Consider the following 21,087-nt stretch of genomic DNA (forward strand, 5'->3'; position numbering starts at 1 on the left):
ATGTAAACAAAGTTGTTTGTCTGAGCGACTGGCTGAACAAGAAGTAGGATTGACTGGACTTGCAGGTTCCAAAATTTTACATTGTTTTATTTTTTAATGCAGTTTTTTTTGTACATAATTCTACATTTGTAAGTTCAACTTTCATGATAAAGAGATTGCACTACAGCACTTGTATTAAGTAAATTGAAAAATACTATTGCTTTTGTTTTTACAGTGCAAATACTTTTAATCAAAAATAAATAAAGCGAGCTTTGTACACTTTATATTCTGCGTTGTAATTGAAATCAATTAGCTACATGTAGAAAACATCCAAAAATATTTAAATAAATGGTATTCTATTATTATTTAAGAGTGTGATTAATTTTTTTAATTGCTTGACAGCCTTAAAATTTACACATCAATTGGTGCACCTGGCAGGGTAGAAAAGTTACAGGATTGGGGTGTTTTAAACAAAAAGTAAGTACTTAACAATGTGCCCTGGCCCCATTCGACTGCTGATAGTCATGTTCCTTAACATTAAGTGTAAGTGTTTGCAGAATTGGGGTCCAAGAAGGCTATGCAAATGAGGAGATATGGTCACCTTTCCACATATGAAAGATTAATAGATAAAATAGGGTAAGCTGTAGATTATATAATTGTGTTGTGATTAATAATATTATTGTAAATAGTACTGTGATGGGTACGAGAGAGAACCTTCCAACCATAGATTTTTGTTTGTTTGTTTTTTTTTAAAAGGAAAGGTTCTGGAAAACTATTTCAAATGCACATTTGTCAAAAATGCAAACTCATAGAGTAGGATTTAGTCACTAATAGAGACAGAAATATGAATCTTCTAAAAAAGCTTCAGAAGACCTCCTACTTACATCATCATTCTGTTGAGCTTCCTGCATAACAAACTCTCGTACCATGGATGGATTGTACTCAACCAAATATGAGAATATATCAGTAGCTGCACTTCGCACTTGTGCATCATCCATACCCTGGAAAGTCAAGTAAAACTGTTTAAGTACTTTAAAAAACAAAAATCCTTGTACTTGAAAGGCATGACAGTAGTATTTTAAATGAACAGAAGCAATTTCAGAAATCATAGTTCTGTCTGAATTTTTTATTGTTAACTATTACTGTTACAAATAATAACTAAAGTCACTATAAATAAGAGATGAGACCTTCCCCCCGTTTTTTTCTTGTTTAATTGATAGCTTTGTATGAAATCAGTTTAACAGTTTCCCTGATTTATTGGTTATAGCCCTGTTTTAGTCTGAACATAGAAACAGACCAGAAAAAGGAATAAAGATTGGAAAAAATTGCAAATTCACAAAAACTGCTAGGTGGACTTAGTGATGTAATACCTAAAACTACTTTAAAGTTGTTTTGTTTGTTTGTTTGTTTTTTTAAAGTGGACTGAATTTCAAGATGACAGTATCCCTTTCAGACAAAACAAATCGCTAAGTACTTCAGAAAGCCATAACACTGCAGTGTTGTTGTAACTACTTGTTAAATAATTACCTTTCTGAAATGAAAAAAATTAACTGTTACAACAAATATTTACAAAGAGTCATTTCAGAAAAATACATATTGCATTAACTTACTAGGATGACTTCTAGTGCTGGCAGTATACCCATATTAGACAATGTTTTGAAAAAAGCATCTCTGTTTTGAGGTTGTAATGTTTGAGAAAATGCACAGAACTCTTTCAGAAAGTTTACCTAAAATGTAGAAAATACGTTCGTGATTAACAAAATTCAGACAATGAATAGTCACTTCATGTATATTTTACAAATGCTTACCAATTCTTGTCTTTTCTCCTCATCTGTGGCTTCATCTGTTAACTGTGCAAACAATTCTGTCAGAAATTTTTCATCTTCCTACAAAAGTAAGATAATGCCATGTGTTTATTTGGCAATACTGAAACTAACCCTCAGAATATTAACTCCCCAAAGCCATACCTCCAAGCATTTTATACCACTGTGAATGCACAGAATTTATGTCTGGCACAAAATTTTGCATTTTCTGTGCAGAAAAAAATTCTGCCCACGAAGTGCTGCAGTTCCACCTTTCGCCCACCAGAGGATGCTGTGGCGCCAGAACAGATAACAACAGTGGTCAGCTGGCTGTGTTCAGCACAACACCCTGCCCCAAGCCCTTGCACTGCTTCTGAGGGGAGTGGGAAATAAGTTTCTACATTGTAGTTTAAATGGATTACTCAAAGTTCTCTATTGATTTGTCTAGTAAGGAATCTGATTTGTCAAAAAAACACCAAACACTCAGGCAAACTTGATGATATTTTGAAATAAATTACCAAAATAACTGAAACTAGTGTGATTATATTGTATTATTTTGACAAATAAAATATGCATAATTTTGCAGAATTTTAAAATATTGTGCATAGAATTTTTATTTTTTTTGGCACAGAATTCCCCCAAGAGTAATTTTAAAGGGAAAATACATTTGTGTAGGATACTTAATTGTAAGTGTTAATCAACTTTCCACTTAATACATGTAACTGATAGAAGACATTATGATTGGCGTAATCTATATGAGGGCTGAAAGACCGATCAATCAAGGTGACATGTAACTGACTATGTGTCCTTTCCTTGCTGTTATATGCAATTTTCTTTCCTAGGTTCATTCCATTTTCTTTCCAATTGTGTTATATCTTATGTTGTCATCTGTCAGTCTCCTCTTTTCCTTGTCTCTCTCAATCCTCATATCTCCCTATATTATATTATCTGATTATCACCCCATATTCGGTCTCTCCCCTCCCCTCAATAATCATTCTCTGACTCTTTCTCAGTATCACTTTTTTTTTTTTTTATAATGTACCCTTATCAATCACTCTCTTCTATCCACATCATTCATAAACAGGACCTGGAAATTTTACCAGAGATCTTAACAACATAACTATACCCAGCAGCTTAAAAATGATATGACAGGAAAGGAAAATTCCAACACCAAGATGTTGGGAAAGGGGTGAGTGCTGAAAACCAAATGAAAATGATTAGATTCTTATCAGTTCCACTGCCGCTGCTCACAAGATTCTTAATGGCAGCAGTCAAGATTGATTAACGTTCAAGCTGCTGAAGCTTAGCAAAGCTATGAGCAGCGGCAGACACACTAGAGCCATCTGTCTGCAGACTTAAGACGACAGCACTATAATCAGTTAACCTTCCAAACATAAACCAAGTATAATTCTAAGAGCTAAAAATTCTTAAAAAAAAACAATCCCCCGCCCCCAAACAGTAATTGATAGCATTTGCCTGGGAAAGCTTCCTACACGCCACATATAAGCAGCGTTTGAAAAATCTACTCAACACTAAGTTGAAATATACTTAAGACATTATTAATGCAATAAGTGGCCAAGAAACCCAAAACAAAACAGTGACTGAAACCCAGATTTCTTTGGAAGTGTCCTATATACTTAGAGAGTGCCATTTGTCAATCTTGCAATTCTTCGGCTCAGATCAGGATAAGCAATGCCAACCACCTACTCACAACAAAAGGAAATCTAAGAAGCCTCATTTGAAGCTTCTAGAGATCTTCCAAACTGAGCTATAGCTGAAGAGACAAAAAACTTTACTAGTAGCCTGGAGCGAACATTTCAGATTCCAACTGAAGTCATACCCAAGGAAGTCAAGTATGGGGTCTACAATTCAATTTACCGGCTGCCAACTAGACATGGAGCCATTGATCACTACCCGTTAAGCCCAATGATCTAGCCAGCTTTCTATCCAGTCCATTCATCCATCCCATTCTTTGTCCATTCATCCATCCCATACTTCTTTAACTTGCTGGCAAGCCATACATATTTCTGGGTGGCACATTGAACCATACATTATTAATACCACCACCTCAAACTGGAAGAGAGAAGTAGTCTGGTCCATGTATTGCCACTTAAACCAGTAACAAGATCCATGCTTATTCCTGCCATGATAGCAACATATCATAACTGTCATCTAGATGACCTCATAAGGAACATATTTTTTCTCCTTTATTGGGAGTGGGAATGAGTGGATGGTCTATACCACATCTTTTTCATCTCAATTACGATCCCTGGAAGCGAGTATAAAAAGCTAAATTAGTAGAACATTAAAATTACAGGGTTAAAAGCAATAAAAAGTCAGGAAGAGTACAACTTTCAGAAGTGTCTAAGTGACTTTAGCTTCGTACCATTTTCATTGAAAGTTAATGATTTAGGCTCCTAAATCACTTTTGAAAATGAGATCTGGGCCTAAATTGGAGAGGCATTTTGAAAATTTTACCCCCAAGTGCTAAAAGTTGTGTATGCAACCATAACTCTATAACCCTCTCTGTATGTATTACAATATAGTACTTTGTGATTGCATACTATATCTACTTCCTAGCAGCTAGGATCATCTGGGCATATCCCACCCAGTCAAATGCCTGCCACTGTGGAGGCCTCAGGCATTGGTGGTATCTTAATCTCTCCTGTTTTCTGCTTGTGGCACAAAGTTTAGTCTCATCAGTACTGGAATGCTTTAGTCTAACCCAAGTAACTGGGTTCAAAATGAAAGTAACTGGGAGAAATGTAATTACCTAGGATATACAAATGGCCAGAGTAGCTCTAATAATGGTACCTTCTGTTCTGAAACTTTATGAAACTGTATTGCAAATATGATATACAATTTTCTCCTCAAACCTCTAATAAACACATAGTGCTTTCTATGGATGAGATTTTTTCCAAAAGCTCTCAGCCCTGGCCTAACCCTACTCCCATATAAGTCATTGTAGAGTTAAGATAGGAATGAGTTCTTTTGAAAAATCCCATCCTATAGTATGCATACAAATCCTGTATCTGACATGTGCACAATAAGCTGCTGTTATTAGAACAGAAGAACTTGCTAGAAAATATAGGCCACCTGTAACTGAAACTCAGTTAGCTTTGTAGTTACAGCTCAGCCTGTTAATGCACTTAACAAAGGCTGTGTTGCTCGCTGAGAAGAACAAGGGTATGCGTTGTTCACAATATTATATTATATATAAATGCACCTTATAGAAAACTGAAATATAAAAGCTAAGTAAAAGAAAAAACAGTTACCTACCTTTCGTAACTGTTATTCGAGATGTGTTGCTCATGTCCATTCCAAGTAGGCGTGTGCATGTGGTACTCGCCGGCTGTGCAGCCCCCTGGAGTGGCGCCTACATGACTGTGCATATAGGTCCCTGACGACCTGCCACCTCTTTGGTTCCTTCTTGATGGATATTCCAACAGAGGGGAGGCAGGTGGGTCTTGGAATGGACATAAGCAACACATTTCAAAGAACAACAGTTATGAAAAGTAGTTAAACTCTTTTTTCTTCAAGTGATTGCTCATGTCAACTCCAAGTAGGTAACCCCCAAGCAGTCCCTTGGAGGAGGGGTCAGAGATCACCAAGCTGTAGACTGGAGCACTGCTCTGCCAAACGCAGTATTGTTTCTAGCCTGCTGATGACGTAAACGTATGCATAGATTAACACATGGCCACCCTGCACATGTCCTGGATGGGGACCTGCGCCAGGTAAACTGCAGATGAAGCTTAGGCTCTTGTGGAGTGCACTGTTGGTGGTGGAGCTGGAATCTTTGCCAGGTTGTAGCATGTCCTGATACAGGCCGTGATCCAAGAAGAGATTTCTTGGGATGAGATCGACAGACCTTTCATTCTTTCAGCAATGGCAATGATGAGTTGTGTTGACTTCCTAAACGGCTTTGTTTGCTCAATGTAAAAAACCAGAGCCCGTCTAACATCTAGGGAATGGAGTCTGCTTTCCCCGTCATTAGCGTGTGGCTTTGGGAAGAACACTGGCAAAAAGATACCCTAACTTGCATGAAACTGGCAAACAACTTGAGGGAGAAAGGCCAAGTGTGGCTGCCATTGTACTTTGACCTTATTTAAAAAAAAAAAAAAAAAAAAAACTATACAAGAGGGCTCAGACACTCTTCTGACAGACGTTATAGCCACTAGAAACGCTCCTTTCCAAGAGAAGTAAAGCAACAAACAAGTTGCTAGAGGTTTGAAAGGGGGCCCCATGAGCCTTGAGGGCGCTAGGTTAAGGTCCCATGGGGGACGACGACCAGCTGCTACACCTGGGGGTTCAGTCTGTTTAGCCCTTTAAGGAAATGACCAACCATGGAGTTAGCAAATACTGACTGCACCGCTGCGCCCAGGTGGAAAGCAGAAGTAGCTGCCAGGTGCACCTTAACTGACAAGACTGTCAGCCCTTACTGCTTTAGTAGTCCAGTATAAAGGGAATTGAGGACTTAAGCAGAGGGGTGCCCTTCTGTGAGGACCAAACAGAGAACATTTTCCACTTGGCTAGATAAGTGGCACGAGTGGAGGGCTTTCTACTGCCGAGAAGAACCTCCCTAACTGAATCAGAGCACTGGAGCTTTAATGGGTTTAGCCATGGATTTTCCACGCGGTGAGGTGGAGACACTCCAGATTGGGGTGCTGAAAACGGCTGTGGTCCTGCGTGATGAGGTCTAGAATCATGGGAGTGTCCATCAAGAGGTTCAACAACATGGTGAACCTGTATTGGCGGGGCCACACTGACGCTATGAGAATCAGTGAAGCCTTGTCCTGCTGGATCTTGAGAAGGATCTTGTGAGGAGTGGAAATGGCGGGAATGCGTTCAGCAGGAGCCCTGTCCACGAGACGAGAAAGGCATCCGCAATCAAGCTGGGGCTGTGATTCAGGAACAATTTCCTGTTGCCTCCTGTCGTGAACATGTCTACCTGGGGAGATCCCTACCTCAAGAAGATATAGCTGATGACATCCGGTTGGAGAGACCATTTGTGGCCATGGAAAGATCTGCTGAGGTGATCGGCCAGCTCATTTTGTGTGCCTGGTAGATCCGATGCCTCCAACTGTATCGAATGGGCGATGCAAAAGTTCCACAACCTACGGGCTTCCTGGCACTGGGAAGAGGAGCGAGCACCACCCTGTTTGTTTATATAGAACATCGCTGTGGTATTGTCCGTCAACATCAATATACATTTGCTCTGAAGATGGGTCTGAAATGTCTGGCAACCTAGGCCACCCATAGCTCCCGGACATTGATGTGCAGCGATAGTTCTGCCTGGGACCGTAGACCCTGAATCCTGAGGTTGCTCAGGTAAGCTCCCCACCCAAGCGCTGATGCATTTGTAACTAGCGACAGCTGAGGTTTGGAAAAGGGTAGTCCCGCACAAACTGTCTGTGGATCGAGCCACCACCGGAGGGATTCGAGAGCCCGAGGAAAAAGTGTGACCAAACTGTCCAAATGGTCCCAGTGTGGTCTGTACACCTGGGCCAGCCACGCCTGGAGGGGATGAAGGAGCAGCGTTGCATGCTGCACAACAAGTGCATGTTACCATATGCCCGAGTAATTTTAGGCAGTTTCTGACTGTCATGGTGGGAAACCAGTGGAAACCTTGTATGACGGTGCTCATGGCTAAAAAACAAGATTTGGGCAGAAACGCCCTGGCCTAGGCTGAGTCCAGGAGGGCCCTGATGAATTATATTTGAGTGGGAACCAGAGCAGACTTCACCATGTTGAGACTGAGGAACGTCATACGTACCAGGTTCACATTGTCCTCCACCTGAGCTTGGGACTGGCCCTTGATGAGCCAGTCTAGGTACGGGAAGATTTGCACTTGACGCTTTCAAAGGAAAGCCACCACAACTGCCATGCACTTGGTGAACACCCAGGGGGCCACTGATAGGCCAAAGGGGAGGACCTTGAACTGCTTACCTGAGGGCTGCTTAGCCAAGCCCTGCCCTTGGCCAGAGGAGGACTGAGATGGGTGCCTCCTATTGCTTCTACCCCCCGCTTCCTATAGAAGTCCTGTCTAGGAGGGACAAGGTAGAAACGTTGGGCGACCTGGGGCTTGAATGTCTTTCTTTGTGGGGCTGGTGTATGCAGTCTGAAAGACTTGAGGGTCGCCCCGCAAGTCCCTAAGGCTATGTAGCCTTGAGTCTGTCTGTTCCGCAAAAAAAATCCAGAGCAATCAAAGGGCAGGTCCTGAATTGTATTCTGCACCTCGTGCGGGAGCCCTGAGACCTGTAGCCAAGAGTGTATCATGGCTATGGCCTTGGCTCTGATGCGGGTGGCCTAGGTCCTGGCCACCATCTTTCCCTCCTCCAGAACCGCTCCAAACCCCAAAAGGGAGTCCCGCTGGAAGCAATTCCTGGAGTTTGGCCAGAGAGCTCCAAGAATTATAAGCATAGCTGCTCAGTACCTCTTGCTGGTTTGCTATGCGAAGCTGGAGCCCCCCAGTGGAGTAGACTTTCCAACCGAAGAGGTCCTTGGATTTGGGGGTAGGCTCCAGTTGCCCCGGCGCTCTTTGTGGTTTACTGCCTCCACCACCAGAGGCCCGGACTGGGGGTGGGTGAAGAAGTGCTCATACCCCTGAAAAAGCACAAAGTACTTGTGCTCTATGCCCTTGGCTGTCAGCAGGATAGAGACAGGCGTGTGCCACAGCGCCTTGGTGGTATTTTGTATAGTTTTGATGAGGGGCAGAGCCACCCTCAAGGTCCCTTATGGGGCCAGAATATCCACCATGGGATCTGTGTCCTCAGAGACCACTTCTGCCTGCAAGCTCTGGGCCACCCTCCTGAACAGGTCTTGATGAGCTCTGGTGTCCATAGTGGGCAAAGTGGTGGATGTGCCTGCTACTGCCTCATCTGGGGAGGACGAAGATGACGCCCTCGGAGGTACTGGGTCCTCTTGCCCCTCTGGCTCACGGGGATCCTCTTGCACCACTGGAGAGAAGCAGGAAGTGGCAGTAGCACTCAATGCCACAGCCACTTCGGTGCCAGTGCTGACGTTCTCATCAGCCTGTACTTGAGCATTCCTACCCTTTGAGCATCCCTATCCCTACCACGCCTACAGATGTGGAAGGAGGATCCGGGGAACTACAGGCCAGTCAGCCTCACCTCAGTCCCTGGAAAAATCATGGAGCAGGTCCTCAAGGAAACAATTCTGAACCACTTCAAAGAGAGGGAAGTGATCAGGAACAGTCAGCATAGATTCACCAAGGGCAAGTCATGCCTGACTAATTTAATTGCCTTCTGTGATGAGATAACTGGCTCTGTGGATTGAGGGGAAAGCAGTGGATATGTTATTCCTTGACTTTAGCAAAGCTTTTGATACGGTCTGCCACGGTATTCTTGCCAGCAAATTAAAGAAATATGGGCTGGATGAATGGACTATAAGGTGGATAGAAAGCTGGCTAGATCATTGGGCTCAATGGGTAGTGATCAATGGCTCCATGTCTAGTTGGCAGCCAGTATCAAGCGAAGTGCCCCAAGGGTCGGTCCTGGGGCCGGTTTTATTCAATATCTTCATTAATAATCAGGAGGATGGCGTGGACTGCACCCTCAGCAAGTTTGCAGATGACACTAAACTGGGAGGAGTAGTAGATATGCTGGAGGGTAGGGATAGGATACAGAGGAACCTAGACAAATTAGAGGACTGGGCTAAAAGAAATCTGATGAGGTTCAACAAGGACAAGTGCAGAGTCCTGCACTTAGGATGGAAGAATCCCATGCACCACTACAGACTAGGGACCAAATGGCTAGGCAGCAGTTCTGTAGAAAAGGACTTAGGGTTTACAGTGGACAAGAAGCTGGATATGAGTCAACAGTGTGCCCTTGTTGCCAAGAAGGCTAACAGCATTTTGGGCTGTATAAGTAGGGGCATTGCCAGCAGACTGAGGGACGTGATCGTTCCCCTCTATTCGACATTGGTCAGGCCTCATCTGGAGTTCTGTGTCCAGTTTTGGGCCCCACACTACAAGAAGGATGTGGAAAAATTGGAAAGCGTAAAGCAGAGGGCAACAAAAATGATTAGGGGACTGGAACACATGATTTATGAGGAGAGGCTGAGGGAACTGGGATTGTTTAGTCTGCGGAAGAGAAGGATGAGGGGGGATTTGATAGCTGCTTTCAACTACCTGAAAGGGGGTTCCAAAGAGGATGGATATAGACTGTTCTCAGTGGTGGCAGATGACAGAACAAGGAGTAATGGCCTCAAGTTGCAGTGGGGGAGGTTTAAGGTTGGATATTAGGAAATACTTTTTCACTAGGAGGATGGTGAAGCTCTGGAATGGGTTATCTAGGGAGGTAGCGGAATCACCTTCCTTTGAGGTTTTTAAGGTCAGGCTTGACAAAGTGGGATGATTTAGTTGGGGATTGGTCCTGCTTTGAGCAGGGGGTTGGACTAGATGACCTCCTGAGGTCCCTTCCAACCCTGATATTCTATGATTCTATGTGGCCAATGGAGGGATTCACACCTCCAACAAGGATCTGGAACTCAGACCCTGAACTTGGTGATAGGTCCATGGTGTCCAAAAGTGCCACTGCATCGGTCTTTGCCACTGTGGAGGCCAGGACGCTACAGGCACCGGCTGCCCCTTGTCTTGTCCAGAACGGTGCTGGGAGCAGAGCTGGCTCCACCTGGAAGCTTAGGAGTCTGCCTCGGATTCTGAGGAGAAGTCCGAATCTGACCAGGGCAATGGAAATTGAGATGGTGCTGGGGATCGGTGCCATGGCAAAGGCAATCGGCGCTACATCATAGTGGACTCACCCCATGTTGAATCAGCGTTGGTGCTGACGATGTTGCCAGTGCCGCACCCGGATTCTGAGCTGGTGCACCTGCTGGTGGAGTGGGGTAACTGCGCCGTCATGGTAATCAGGCCATCTTGAAATGTGTCCAGATTGGAGGGAGCATCCAAGTCATCCTCCAAATCTTCCTGCACTGGGGAGTCCACCATGGCTGGACTCAACGGACCTCCCCGAGAGGCCAGAGTCGACGGTGCCAGTCTAGGCGAGCCCAAGACTGGGTGTCCCGATGCGGGACACACCCCACTCGTGCTCGCCTGCTCCACTACCCTAGCAGGGAAGCGCCCTGTCAGTTATCTTCTTCTTGTGTGGCGACTGCGACTGGTGCCTTGCATTACAGCGAGTCCTTGGCGTCGGTGAATGTTGGTGCCGGGACACCTTGGCAGGGTCCTTTCTTGGTGCTGAGGCTTTCCAAACCGAGGCCGGCGCACTGAAGCACCTGGCACCGGGTCAGACGCTGCCCAAGGTGGTTGGGGTTGAAGAGCTGACTCCATCAGAAGGAGCTTTAAGCAGAAGTCCCGCTCCATCTTAGTTCTGGGCTTAAACCCCTTACAGGTTTTATACCTGTTGGACTCTCCAAGACACTTCAGACAGGAGTTGTGAGTCTCCCCCTTTGGCATAGGCTTCAGGCTGGACCTGCACGGCTTAAAACCTTGAGACAGAGGAATGCCCTGTATTAGGATATAGATATTCAGGCCTGCCTGTAAAGGCCTATACTTTAAGAATTTAGGTATATGTTTATCATTTAGCTAGTAATAGAGGTATACAAGAAAGAATCTGTTTAAGGGCCTTCTCTCACTGTGACAGTCTGAGGCCCTGTTCTTAGGCCAATGCCTTTCGCTAAGCAGCAGAGGCAGCCATAAGCTGGGAAGCGTACGGTCACATCCTCACATTCCAAACTAGTTAATATGGGGCTGTTAGCAAGGTGATCTGATCTATCACCTCCAGAGAAAAGGAAGAGCCTAGAAGATGTAAAAGGAAATTTAGTTTGATAGTTTTCTGGCTGGTAAGAACTCACTTATCAATAGACACAGCTGGGAAACCCTTATGTCTTTATAGATGTAGTTGTGAAATCCTCACTTCTGTATTATTTTGTCATTTTTGTTCCCACTTTGCTATTGTTTATTTGCATGGTCTCTGTCTGGTTCTGTGATTGTTTCTGATAATTCATTTTGCTGGGTGTAAACTAATTAAGGTGGTGGGATATAATTGGCTAGCTAATCATGTTACAATATGTTAGGATTGGTTAGGTAAATTTTTGTAGAAGGATTGGTTAAGGTATCGCTAAGAATATTACTATATAAATTAGGGGCAAACAGGAAGTAAGTTGGGATTCGAAAATAAGGAAAAAGGAACTTGGATTTAAACTTGCTGGAAGTTCACCCCAATAAACATTGAATTGTTTGCACCTTCAGACTTCGGGGTATTGTTGCTCTCTGTTCATGCGAGAGGGACCAGGGAAGTGGGAGAGTGAAGGAATAAGCTCTCAAACACCCTGGTCCCTGGGATGGGAACAAAGTGGTGGGTAGGAGGTAACCCCCAACTAAAACTTAACAACAACTACACTGAACCCTAACTATAATTTTATCACTACCTATACTTTAAACTACTTACAGAGAGAGAAGAAAGAAATCACCAGGGAATTGCTTGCTAACACAAGAGAGGAGCTGCTCCAATGACCGTTACTGACAGTAAGAAGGAACTGAAGAGGCGGAGAGTCAGAGGGACCTATATACACGGCCATGTAGGTGCCACTCCAGTGGGCTCCACAGCCGACCTGATGGCTACCGCCAGGGTACTTTCCGACGATCATGCACGTGGTACGCATACACCTACTTGGACCTGACATGAGCAATCACATGAAGAAGAATATACTGAACCATGAAGACAATTAAATGAATGACAGTGAAAATATTCTAATAATAAATATTAGAAGAGTCTACATATGCATCAAAAGCTGTAGAATAAATTGCGCAATACTGTACTTGAAAGAATCATGGACTTCATGATCCAAATTATAAAAATACACAGTACAAAGGAACATAGCTAATGCTGCAGGTTAAAAGTCAGAAAACGTCAAAGCTGAATGCTAGAATTGTACAATCTTAATATATTCCTGATGTAGATTATCATACAGAATTTCTTCAGCTTTTCCAAGACAGAAAATAAGTTAAGCATATGCATAATTCTTTGTGAAGTCAGTTCCTTAGTAAGGTGTGCAATGGGAAGACCCAGGCTGATATACCTTACAAGCTATATAGGTCATAGAGTTTTCAGAGAAAAGGTTCTCTCCTGAAGACCTCCTCTGGCCGGTTCAAGTGTTATAAGCTAAATAGTTTCAGATTATGAAATATCCATGTTCTGTTGCCCATTTATGCAAACCAAACAGAAATTCTAACTCCCATCTTCAAAAAGCCTAAGAAATTCCACATCATAAACTACACTGAGAAACATCAAGATTGTACAATTATAGCACTCAGTGGGACTATGCTGAAAATTAAGCATGTACATTAAGCTTCTGGAAGATTGCAGCAGCTTCTCTTAGCCTTTCGGCATCTTACAAAGTCTGTGCAGAGACTGAGCTAAGGTCTCCCGCAAAGTCCTCACTGTAGCCCACTCTACTTTTCACTACACAGTTAACATTAGAAATGTACTTAAGTGCAGCTCAGACTTCCTTAGCTATATATTTCATGAACTTTAGCAAAAAAACCAAACCAAACCAAAACCCCTCCCCCCAAACACTCATACAAAATACACTGCATATGCTCCATATGCAGTTTTCAAAGGCATGAACACTTGTCAAATTAAATGCAATTTTCCCTGCTGGAACATTTTAACACACTTCCCAGCTAGGGCTATTTCTGTGAAATAAAATTAATTTTCAACTTCTATCTACTTCACAGCTGTGGAAAACCAGACAAGAATCCCCCCCCCCCCCGCAAAAACAAAAAAAACCCCACAAAACCCTATTCTTCCTGCTTTCTTCATATTCCCTTTTGGTCTGAGATAATTTCTGGAAGATGTCAGCCCAAAAGGTTTCAGAGTAACAGCCGTGTGAGCTGTAGCTCACGAAAGCTCATGCTCAAATAAATTGGTTAGTCTCTAAGGTGCCACAAGTACTCCTTTTCTTTTAGCCCAAAAGGTGAAAGTTTAACAACATTACAAGCAAGTAAGTTCCTAGAACAGAAACAGTGTGTCAGCCTTAAGTATAGTGCTATTGTTGCTGCTCCTGTTGTAATATTGCACCTACTTTACATAACCCTTCCCTCCCACATCAGACACAAGTGATTAGTTTGTAATGTTGATTAAAGTGCCCTCATCTCCTTGATCTTGAGCTATCCTGCTACACAGAGGTCCTTTCATACACTATTGATAAGTAATTTCCCCCTTGAGACACTTCTCCATTATTATTTAGGCACAGCTTTGGTAGTAACAGGAACCCATCATATTTTGTAGATGGCATACACATCCAAACTATTTCATCAGCATGGAAGAAAGAAGAAACTAAGCTCTGATACCACCAATATGCAACACTTGCATACATAATTTCACTGAGTCATTTCCCATTGGAAAACTGCCCCTATTTACTTTAGTGCACCAGATAATTTTCATGGTAAACTGCTCTGTAAAATGCATTTCAAAATGCAAATAAATTAAAGCTGGCATTTCTGAGCCTACTGCTGACAGCATGCATCCTTCTGAGACAGTCAAATTTCAGCTTGAGGCACTCCCTTTGATATTTGGGCAAAATCGCTAAACTTCTCTAACTCAGTTCCCCCCAAATCACCTACAGAGAATATATACTTACATCACAGGGGTGCTGCAAAACAAATTAATATCTGTAAAGCACTTTCAAAATAAAGAGCAGAATATTACTATTACATGTGGATCGGCTAGTAGGATGATGCAATTTGAGAATAAACATACATGTATAGAGTCTTATATTAATTCCATCCTTTTAAAAAGACTGGCTTAAACAAAAATAATTGCTTTGTCTGAAAACTGATCTATGAGTATAATAAAGGAAAATTATAATATAGAAAGGCCATGCACTCAAATTCCAAATAGCAAGGGATAAGACAGCACTAAGTACATAAATTATTACATAACCTATCTGCTCCTCCCCTCCTATTCTATTCTTCAGATCCCTAGAAAACACAAATCATAGACTCAAAGTGAGCCCAACAACATGCTTTATTTTGGCAACATTACAAACATCACAGGAGCTTGCTGGCACACAGAACCGGTCAATAAAGGGGGTCAAGTAAATGGTGTTTACTCACTCTGTGGCACACTTTTGCAAGTTTTTATTTTTTAAACTTTAATAATACAAAGGGATAGGATTGATAGCTTCCAATGAGAGAAGAAATGTATAAAATAATATTTTTAAGTTGCAAAAGAGCGTCACAAAGTAAGCAACACCACTTACTGTCTTCCCCCCATTCCTGAAATTGGTCAGCTCCAGGTTCCAGTGAGTGGTTTTTTGATCTTTGCGATATCACTAGAATAGGGCATGCTGGAACACCAAGCTGTGTTGGCAGTTAGGAGGGGATGAAAAAGAAAATGGGGGAGAAAAAACCCAGAACGAATTTAAATTGAATTATGTGCTGAATGCCTTTCTTATACCACCTACACAGGCCAATGATAGGCGTGGCAATTTTTTTTTTTACAATTTTGATAGATATTTATGTTTATTTTAAATTGACAAAAATAAAAAAAGCTTAAAGTGTTCACAGTTGTGCAGAATTATGGGTTTTAAGATTTATTTTTATTGATTTTAATTTTCTCGATTGTGGGAAGTTACAGGAGGAGTCAGGTAATTATGTAATGACAGTAGATACTGAGATTCAAGAAGTTCAAGTTTTATAACCATTGACAAATTGTGTTTTAACATCACGTGTCAAAATATACAAAGTAAATAGCCTTAAATCCAAGCAGCATTCTTACTTTGTGTATCTGTACGTTTTTGGATCATCATCTACGGAAATATTTTTTCATCAGTTTGAGTGGTGAAACTGACTGATAAAAATGTAATCCTTCCAACCCTAGATACAGTCCTGCCCACAACCCCTAGTCCCCACCTCGAGACTGGCGTCCCTGCTCTATTGAGCCCTGACTGCTCCCTGCACACTGGAACCCTGCCCTTCCTCCGAGCCCCTGCTGGAGCCGACACTGCCCCATAACACTACATAACTGTCAAATATTATTGTTGTATCAACGCATAAATAATACAGCCAAGGTCCCACCATGCCAGCAGTCCCATATTACTACCCTGGCAAATTCTGCAGTCATTCAAATGCTAACACCTTACCTGTTCATCTTGTTTCTACCAATATTCCTCTATGCAGGCCCAGAATGAAGAAAGGTACTCTTAGAACTACTTTCTGAAATGGTAAAGTCCAACTACCCACTCTCTGGGCTGGTGTAACAGGACAATTTTTGAATAGCTGTCAAAATTGATTTGCGAAGAAACATAAGATTGCAGATGGAAACATGAAGGAGACAAAACACAGCCTCTTTTGTCACTTTACTTATATAATGGGGGTGCTTGGTTGCTCATGACCAGTTTGAGGCTCATGATTACATAAATGTAAATAAATATTACATCAATTGTTTTCCCTCTCAATAAAGAGCATTAAATCTATTTTACACACACGGTTTTTTTAAAAAATAATTATGTTTGTAAAATATGTACACGATTCAACAAGCACCCATACTATTCTGTTGGCACCCTCGTAACACTAAAAAATTAGAACTGCATAAATTTATACATATAAACACATGCACAAAACTATGTTAAAAGATTGTTAAGGCTGCTAAGTCAAGTACTCAAACGTGAGGAAGGAAATACCATAATTAAAGTTGCCCATGCAACCTTAATCCAGCTCCCTTGTGCATATGACATGGTCATTAATTACATGAACACATACCATATTTTCCACAGAATACCTGGCTCATTCAGTACCCAGGACTCACCATACTCAGTGATTGAGCTGCTGTTTTAATATTTTGGTTTATTCCCATTGTTCAGTGTGTGGTCCCAGGCACACCATTCAAACCCTACTTGGAAGACAGTATTATTAATTTCCCCAGTGGCTTTTTTATGGCTGTGACAGGATGACTGCCCCCAGCAAGAAAGGGAGCAGGGTCCAGTGCACCTGGCTAGATTAGCTGATGCCCAATTGGGTATAAAGGAAGGCACCTGGGCCTTATAGAAGGGGAGTCAGCCACAGGTGCTGAGGGATGCTTGCAGACAATGCAGGGAGTAAGGATGTTTCTGCATGGCCCTGAGACAACAGGGGAAATGCAGCAACCAGAAAGGTCTGTGGAGAAGGCCAAACTTCATGCAAGAAGTGCTTGGAGAACTGGAAGATAGGCCCTCAGGGAGGAGGAGCTGCACCCAATTTGGGATTGGGGTGGAAGAACTGAATTGTTACAGAGAGGAGAGGTGGGCTCAACTGAAACTGGGATTGGGATGAAGTCTTTGAAGAGCTGTAGCTCACGAAAGCTCATGCTCAAATAAATTGGTTAGTCTCTAAGGTGCCACAAGTACTCCTTTTCTTTTAACACAATTAATGTTCACCTGTGAAAAAAAGTTTGGTTTGAATGACTTGCCCAAAATCACATCTCTTTCTGCAACACAGTTTACTTTATTCACTACACACCTTCCAATTTCTGCAACAAATGAGGGAGCAGTCCTACAGATTACAGCCTCCTTCACTACACACAGATCGAGCCAATTCATTGAATGAAGCAGGGATCCTGTGGAAAAAAATACTATAGAATCATAGAAACACAGGGCTTGAATGGACCTCAAGAAGTCATCAAGTCCAGCCCCCTGCGCTGATGGATGACCAAGTAAACCCTAGACCATCCTTAATGGGTGTTTAACCTATTCTTAAAAAACCACCAGTGATGGCGATTCTATAACCTTCCTTGGAAGACTATTCCATAGCTTAACTACCCTTATAGTTTGCAAGTTTTTCCTATTATCTAACCTAAATCTCCTTTGCTTTAGATTAAACCCATTACCTCTTCAGTGGACATAGAGAACAATTGATAACAGTCCTCTTTGCAACAGTCTAACATATTTGAAGTGTGTTATCAAGTCCCCCTCAGTCTTCTTTTCTGAAGACTAAATGTGACCAGTTTTTTTAATCTTTCATCATAGGTAAAGATTTCTAAACCTTCTTTCATTTTTGTTGCTCTCCTCTGGACTCTCTCCAAATTGTCCATATATTTCATAAACTGTGGCACCCAGAACTGGGCATAGCTGAGGCCTCATCATGGAAATAAATACTGTATTGTAACGTATATGCACAAGGGGGCAATCTTAATTCTGGCATTTTTTCACTTTTAAGTGCTTGACTTTGCAACTAGGGCTGTCAATCGCAGTTAATTCAACCAATTAACACAAAACAAATTAACTAGATTTTTAAAAAGTTGCTATTAATCAGTTTTAATCGCACTGTTAAACAATAGAATACCAATTGCCATTTTTAATTAATATTTTGGATGTTTTTCTATATTTTCAAAATATATTAATTTCAATTACAACACAGAATACAAAGCGTACAGTGCTCACTTTATATTACAACAGTGCCATGCAAATGCATGTTCTCACTTTCAGGTGACATTGTAAATAAGAAGCGGGCAGCATTATCACTTGTAAATGTAAACAAACTTGTTTGTCTTAGCAACTGGCTGACCAAGCAGTATGACTGAGTGGACTTGTATGCTCTAAAGTTTTACATTGTTTTGTTTTTGAGTGCAGTTATGTAAAAATAATAACCCTACATTTGTAAGTAGCACTTTCATGATAAAGAGACTGCACTACAGTACTTGCATAAGGTGAATTAAAAAAACCTATTTCTTTATCTTTTTTATAGTGCAAATATTTGTAATAAAAATAAAGTGAGCACTCTACACTTTGTATTCTGTGTTGTAATTGAAATCAATATATTTGAAAAAGTAGAACTACATGCAAAAATATTTATAATACATTTCAATTGGTATTCTATTATTATTTAACAGTCCAATTAAAACTGCGATTAATTGCAATTTTTTAAATCTCGCGATTATTTTTTAAAATTGTCTGAAAGCCCTAAATATTTTTGTGTGCAATGTCTTAGGTTTTTAAAAAAGAAAAACGGAAAAAACCAAAATTCTATCAGGTGGCATAATACTGACACAGGTTACCTGCAGGGCCACACAAGCTAATAGAGTTTTCAAAGGGAGGATGCTCAGAGGGCTGCTCTCCCATCTATCTTACAGCTGCTCCAAATGGCCAGTGAATAGGAATATTTGAAGCCCACCTTCCCAGCTGCTGTGGCTAATGGTCTGAAGGGTTTCTGGGGCTATCCTTTCTTCTTCTCCCTTTCTCTTTCATTCTCTCTCTGTAAAATGAATGACTACCCTAGCTCAAGTTTAAAAAAAAAAAAACACACACGAGTGTGGTCTTTCCTACTTTCATTCCTCTTCCACTAATATACCTGACTTGTTCTCTTTCCTTCATTCAAGCCAGACCCCATATTTAGCTCCACCATAAACTATACCTCATATTTAGCTCCACCACTGCATTTTCTCCTCTCCCAGAGTAGGGAAGGGAGCAAGAAAGAATGTGGAGCAGTGAAATGAATGAGAGTCAATCAATAAAGATGTAAACCGAACTAGGGAGGAGATACAAGATGACAGTGAAAAGACAGCTTGTTGGTTTTAAAATTTGATCTCAGGGAGTCTTTGGTGTCATATAAAGAGAAAAGAAATTAAAAATGAACACTGTGTCAAACCTTAATATTTACTGTATGTGGGAAGAAGAAGAGAGGGCAGCATAAATTAATGTATTGGGGGCGAGCTGCCACCCTGATAAGTTTGACAGTTCAAAAGCCTTTTGTTGCTTTAAAATCTCAGATAACACAGTTTGGGAGGTGTATGGCTTGAGGCACAGCTGTATTTCAGCCAGATTAGTAGGTTTAAACTTTGGGCCAGTAATGTTTGGTAAATTTTTCAAGCTTTCAAATGTACCAATAAGCCATTCCCTCTAGCACAGGGTAAAGCATCCATTACTATTCTGTGTACCTTCTTTCATTTTCTCCAGAAACAAGCAGAATTAGATGTTTCTGCCAAACATCTTCCATTTTCAAATCCTTCCCAATTGATATACCTGAGAATTTTCCCTCCTTCTTGATACTTTGTGGAAGTCAGAAGAGCTAGGATACAGTGAAGGATGTTTAGTCTGCCCTGTGTAGTGCTGCTCTCTGCTTTTCAAAGCTACAGAGGGCAATTAATAGGACTCACGTTTTTATGTTTAAAGTAAATCATTAATCCTCACAGCCCCACTGTGAGGTTGATAAGCATTATTCTCATTTATAGACAGTAGAAACAGAAGTAGGGAGGGGTTTAAGTGACTTATCCAAGGTCATATAGCAAGTCAACGTGAGAACCAAGACTCCAGCCTCAAAGTACCCCCTGCATACAAGTTCTTCAACCATACTCCACATGCAATACACTATCACCACTGGCTAAGGCACAAAAACCAACAGTAGAGAAGAAACTGGTCTGCTATTATTCTATCAACTCCTTCATCCTGTATAACAGATGCTCCTATTTCTGACAGCTGCACATGTGATGCATGTCTTGCTGCTTGAGGCTGTTGCAGTACTAACTCCTCTTGCCCAAATTTCCTCCCCAAAGCTTATCCAATTCATGTAACTTGGAGTCAGTGGTTGATGTTTGTTGGGTCAGCAAATGACACCATCAGCAAACAGGTTTCAGAGCAGCAGCCATGTTAGTCTGTATTCGCAAAAAGAAAAGGAGTACTTGTGGCACCTTAGAGACTACAAATTTATTTGAGCATAAGCTTTCGTGAGCTACAGCTCACTTCATCGGATGCTTGCAGTGGAAAATACAGTGGGGAGATTTTATATACGCAGAGAACATGAAACAATGGGTATTACCATACACACTGTAATGAGAGTGATCAGGTAGGGTGCTATTACCAGTAGGAGAGGGAAAAAAAACTTTTGTAGTGATAATCAAGGTGGGCCATTTCCAGCAGTTGACAAGAACGTGTGAGGAAAAGTGTGTGTGGGGGGGGAGGGAATAAACATGGGGAAATAGTTTTACTTCGTGTAATGACACATCCACTCCCAGTCTTTATTCAAGCCTAAGTTAATGGTATCCACTTTGCAAATTAATTCCAATTCAGCAGTCTCTTGTTGGAGTCTGTTTTTGAAGAAGTTTTTTTTGTTGAAGAATTGCCATCAGCAAACAGCATTCCAATTTTGTAATAAGTAAGATGGCAATGGGTGGGGGAGGGTAAGCACCTTTGAGGTGGACAAAGAGGTCAAGATTTTCAAAAGTGACTAATGAGCCTGGATGCTTAACATAAGGCACCTAAATGGGCAGTTTTCAGAGGGTGGGCGCTGAGCACTTTCTGAAGATCAGGCCTTTAAAGTGTTTCAAGCTGGCCACCCCAAGATTATTAGTCA

General features: G+C 41.7%; 1 protein-coding gene across 5 annotated transcripts in view; it reads right to left on the reverse strand.

The window, feature by feature from the left end:
- PPP4R3A (protein phosphatase 4 regulatory subunit 3A) overlaps positions 1 to 21,087 on the reverse strand; it is a 72,750-nt gene that overhangs the window by 16,792 nt on the left and 34,871 nt on the right. For 2 of the 5 annotated variants that reach the window (XM_073349442.1, XM_073349439.1), the window contains exons 5-7: positions 1,788 to 1,865; positions 1,590 to 1,706; positions 864 to 980 (exon numbers count right to left, since the gene is read on the reverse strand). In XM_073349442.1, the coding sequence (XP_073205543.1) occupies positions 864 to 980; positions 1,590 to 1,706; positions 1,788 to 1,865 (312 nt within the window). The remainder of the gene's footprint in view (positions 1 to 863; positions 981 to 1,589; positions 1,707 to 1,787; positions 1,866 to 21,087) is intronic. The other 3 variants (XM_073349441.1, XM_073349440.1, XM_073349444.1) reach the window with 3 other exon arrangements.

This window comes from Lepidochelys kempii, chromosome 6, assembly GCF_965140285.1.
Source record: "Lepidochelys kempii isolate rLepKem1 chromosome 6, rLepKem1.hap1, whole genome shotgun sequence".
Lineage (NCBI taxonomy): Eukaryota > Metazoa > Chordata > Testudines > Cheloniidae > Lepidochelys > Lepidochelys kempii.